Source organism: Cryptomeria japonica, chromosome 10 (assembly GCF_030272615.1).
Source record: "Cryptomeria japonica chromosome 10, Sugi_1.0, whole genome shotgun sequence".
Lineage (NCBI taxonomy): Eukaryota > Viridiplantae > Streptophyta > Pinopsida > Cupressales > Cupressaceae > Cryptomeria > Cryptomeria japonica.
In genome coordinates, this window is record NC_081414.1 from 832,547,962 (window position 1) to 832,553,051 (window position 5,090).

At 33.1% G+C, this 5,090-nt stretch overlaps 1 protein-coding gene across 1 annotated transcript; it reads right to left on the reverse strand.

Moving 5' to 3' along the window:
• Positions 1–886: 886 nt before the first annotated feature.
• Positions 887–4,080, reverse strand: LOC131076925 (cytochrome P450 CYP72A616-like). Its single transcript, XM_058014277.2, has 5 exons — positions 3,940–4,080; positions 3,549–3,772; positions 2,202–2,443; positions 1,539–1,932; positions 887–1,389 (listed from the first exon to the last, which is right to left on the reverse strand). The coding sequence occupies exons 1-5, from the start codon at positions 3,959–3,961 to the stop codon at positions 1,051–1,053; spliced, it is 1,221 nt and encodes a 406-aa protein (XP_057870260.2). The 5' UTR covers positions 3,962–4,080; the 3' UTR covers positions 887–1,050.
• Positions 4,081–5,090: the final 1,010 nt, after the last annotated feature.

Here is a 5,090-nt window from a genome sequence, read left to right on the forward strand (position 1 = left end):
AAGTCCCCTTCTTATAACTTGTAAGAAAATTAACAATTGCAAAAAATTGCAGAGAAGAACAATAGCACATAACACAACTTTTACATGGAAAAATATGGTAAAAATATACCAATAATAAACCACAAGCATATATCTTTCATATTGATTTTCAAGAGTTTTATAGAGTTACAACAATCTTCAAAAGTGTACATCAAAACATGACTTCGAGCAACATAAACCAACCAAGTTGTAGAGTCCTAACTAAAAACAACTTACTAAATATAGTAAGTATGGCTCGCACAACTACATGTAAAATACATGTCAAAATTACTAGATATAGTAAGTCTCCTAACAAGACTTTTTATTTATAGTTAATATAGTAAGTCTCCTAACTCAACCACATCTAGATGAGAATCCAAGATGACTCAACCACTGCTAGATGAGAACCCAATTTGGACTTCACATTCCAACATAACTAAGGTTTCAAGGCCACATCATCGAACATAATGTCGTATCAATATGCTTTTTGCCAAGGTGTCCAAAACAGCCCCCAAAAAGGTGAGACCAATAGTTGTGCATAAGTCTCCATAATTATGGGGGCACTTATGCACAACTATTGGTCTCACCTTTTTGGGGGCTGTTTTGGACACCTTGGCAAAAAGCATATTGATACGACATTATGAGTAGTTGTATCGGGCATCAACAGATCGATCTTTTGGTGCAATGGCAATCGTACTTCTAACAATTATGAGTATTAAAGTCACAACTATTGGTGCAATGTCAAAAAAATTGGACATTAAAGCAACAAGTTTGGGTAGGAAATCAACAACTGCTATCACAACAATTAGAATGCACTCAACTACAAAGATAATTTCATACATTTACTCTACTATTTTTTCCATAGCTCTAATATCAAATGATTTATAATAGCTTTATTACAAAATATATATCTTAATCTTCAACATATTCAACATCTACAGTATTTGATTGTAGATTTATACAACAGAAAATATATAGTGCTAGTTAAAATTTCAATACAGAGGAATTTCTAGGCAGTACTATTCTCAGATATTATTCCATGCAGAAGATAAGCTGAGCTCCATATTGAGGTTTCAGAATAGGTAAAAGCGAAGGAGCATGAGTATAAGATGGTGAAGTCGCAAAAGAAAATTTTTGCAGAATCATAGCCAAAACTAATTGGATGCTTTGCAGCCTTTGCAATTCCTTCATTAAATCGCCCTGGGTTGAAATCATTGGCATCGTCTCCCCACAAAGCAGGATCATGGGAATCTCAAGTTGAGTGCCTGCTGGAATTGAGAGCCTTCCAAGTTTCATTGGCTCATGTGCCATTCGCAATATATGCACTGCAGGTGGATAAAGTCTTAAGACCTCATTTACGATCATTCCCACCTACAAAACATTCATACAATATTTTATGAGACATTCAAAATACTGCAATTGAATCCAAATCTCAGTCCTGATTTTTTTAAAGCCAGCAAATGGCCCTTACCCTAATTTATTATTTTACTAATTTCAAAATGCTTTGTGGTTTCCCTTACAGTTTTGAGGCGACTTAAGCTGTCTGCATCTGGATAATTGTTTTTTCCACATACTTCGATCACTTCTCTGTGACCTCGCTCTTGCCAATCTTGATGTATGCCCAACAATATTATAGTCCATTGCAACAGTACTGATGTGCTTTCATGACCAGCAAAGTAGAAAGTCTTCAATTCATCAATGATTTCCTCCGTACTCAGGCTTCCATTACTTTTTACATCGACTCTCCCCTGCTCCTTGCTCTCAGACATCATAAAACCTAGCAGATCGGCACCATATCTACCTGATTTTTCTGTTATATCAGTCCTTTCCCTGCCATCTATAATTTGTCTTAAGGATCTTCTTATTTCTTTCTCCACATTCCAACGTTGCCTATTCTTCGCAGTAGGAAGAAACCTGATGAAAAGAGTTACTCTCAGACATTATGTATCAATTTAAGAAATCAAAAGAAGTTATAGATCTGAAAAAACCCTCTTAAATTACCCAAGAACACTATTAAATGCAAATAAGTCTTTAGAGACACAGGCATTTGAGATAGTATGATATACTTGAAAAATCAGTGGAACTCTCAACCGTGAGACAAATGTCGGAAAACCTCTCATTTAAAAAAGAAAGACACAATTTAAAGTAGACAATTGTACTCTCAGAAAAGTAAAGTTTGTCACCTGAAACCTGGAATATAAACACTGCGAAATGAGTCAACTACAAGAATCATCTGTTTGTTCTGCATTTCAAAGATATGCTTTCCCTCTGTAAAACTGCTTCCAAATGCTGTGCGGGAAATGACATCTGCTGTGAGGTCGTTGAACTCTTTTTGCACATCAATTTCCGATGCACCTGACAATATCAATTTACTCCATCCATCCAACATATTGGCACCGCTTCTCACAATAGTTGGAATCATCCCCTGCAATTACAGAAATAGTATAACTGAAGTATATAAGTTTCGGATTATCTGAATATAGATATCTTTTAATGAAATTCTGAATATAAATATCAAAATAGAGAAGTATTTGCAAAATAATATGAATAGATTCTAAAAGATAGGTTTTCTTTTTTTTCTGTCATGTGTCTGAACAGAATATCGGTATTCAAAAAGCACCAGCCAAGGCATCTCAATTCAAGAGAGCAAGGTCTCCTATCCAGTAGTAAGTAAATTAAATCACAACATTGATTTGTCTACTTTGATTTTTTTTTTCAAGATTAGGATTGACGTACATAGCTTCAGGAATGAACTGTGTGGGTTTTTAACAGTTGATTCCTGAAACCATGTTGATTGTAGAAATCATATATCTACAAGGTCACTATTGTTAAAAAAATTGAAGTAGTTACTCGGTCTCCCATGTATCTCTTTTTGACTGCTGAAAAACACCAGACATAATCTTCCCTCTGCTAAGATATGACCAGGGTCTTGCACTGACATTAACCCTTCATTAGAGGTATACCAAAACAGTGGTGTGCGGGCATCCTGGAAGCATCATTGGATTAATTCTTCATCAGAGACGAACAAACTGGATTAAAATTTTATTTTATTTAAGATATTCGGCCTTAAGTAATATGACACTGCACTGGACATCTCTAAGACCGGGCTACAAGATTGAAGACTGGAACCTTCTTAAAATCAGCTGGGAAGAGAATCAGGGTTCAAACACTCAACAATTCTTGTTATGACGCCCAAATGCAAAAATTTTCAGTGGAGATATATTCTGCTGGGCAATATTTGGTCATGGGATGCTTGGGGATCTACATAACCTGGAGATTAAACCTAATCAGGGGAATCAGTCTGGCTCTCTGGAGCTGGTCCAATGCACAGCTCCTGCATACTTGAAAAGAGGGCTTTATCCTTCTTGATTGGGTGTCCGCCCAACAATCAACCCTAATGAAATTTTCAGACAATTGATATGCAAAGTAGATCTAGGTTTATTTATCAGTAAGAACTTGATAGATTTCTCTCTAAATTGGATCATTTTGGTCCTATTTTACGATATAAATAGAGACATTCAGTGCCTTACCTTCAAGCGATCCATATGGAAAGCAGGATTGATGATTTTCCTGTGCTGAGCCCATTTCTCACCTTTCAAATCCACAAGTCCCTTTCCCAACAGCTGTCTTGCAAGGGGATCAGTGGGAGGCTTTGGATAGTTGCCAAATTTAGTGGATAATATCTCCTTAATAATCTCAGGGTGGGGAACAACCAACCTGACATTCGGCCCAAACCAGAAAATAAAATCCTGACCTATATCGGATATAACAAGTTTAATTAATCAGTAGGGTCTTCAGAATCCTGCATCATCTAAGTTCTAACAACACTCCAGCAAAACAATCAATGGTACTATGCAGAAATTCCAATAATATGATTAATGAAACACTAGATACTCTAAAAAATGCTGAATACAAGCGTACCATAACTTTTACAGTCTGTCATATAGACTCAAAGGTTCCAATCAGCATGAGATTGACTAACACTCATTTTACACCACCATTTGCAATAAACGATTGCGATTCATTAACATTTCACTATCAGTCACTATCAGAATATACAAAAGATTTGTTTTGGAACCAAAATAGCTTTATTTACCTGTAAAATAAATGACAGTAAATGGTAACTCTTTTTAATAAAACTAATCAATAAAAATCTGTAATATGTCAATAAGAAATACAAACTATTATTACCTTTTTAACCATGGTTTAAAGCTAAAAAGTAGTAAACAGAAAGATGAAAAAAGATCTTCTACTTTGACCCGACTACGCGTATAAGAGTCAAAAATAAATTTTAATTTTTTTTTATTAACCTTTTTATGCAAACTTTCAGTGTAGATGGCATTATTTTTTCCATCAAATTATTTAATTTAAATCTTAGATTTGAGATGTCATATTTATTTTAATGTTTTATTATATTTTTTAAATCTACATCTAACATTTCATTTGAAAAGCTTTAAATATTATCATTTATAGACGTATAAATCTGATCACTTTCCTAATTGAATATTTAATATTTAATAATTTTTTTTAATATATTGTAATAGGTATAGATTATTACAATGTTCTATTATTTAAAAATAAAATGAGAATAAAGTTTTGATTTGATTTCATGTATTGGGATAAGATTCAAATTATTAGTTTATGTCAATATAAGATATTTATGTAATTTTTATAATTATATTTAATTTTCTATTTTAAATAATTGTAAAAATATTATTTATTTATCTTTCTATTGATTACCTTAAGAACAAAATAAAATTTTCTTTTTTAAATATTATATTTTATTTCAATAATGAAATGTCAAATCATGACTAGAATTATTAATGAATCTTGTTTATAGAGTTTTTTGTTTTGCGGCATTCGCACTGGGATTCTCCGGCATTCTTTACCTGTGAAATAAATGGCACTAAATATTAATTCTTTGCCCGCATTTATCGCTGGTCGATGAAAAAAGATCTTCTACTTTGACACGACTCCAGACTACGCATATAAGAGTTAAAAATAATTTTTTTTTAAATAATTAAAAATTTATTTTTTATAAACTTTTTGAGTGCAAATTTTCAGTGTAGATG

Bases quoted from the DNA above. Each gene is read 5' to 3' on its own strand.
- LOC131076925 (XM_058014277.2), bottom strand. From the start codon at position 3,961: ATGACAGACTGTAAAAGTTATG. The intron at 3,773-3,939 runs GTACGCTTGTAT...TATCCGATATAG, and splicing joins GACAGACTGTAAAAGTTATG to GTCAGGATTTTATTTTCTGG. The intron at 1,933-2,201 runs GTGACAAACTTT...TCTTTTCATCAG, and splicing joins GTTTATATTCCAGGTTTCAG to GTTTCTTCCTACTGCGAAGA.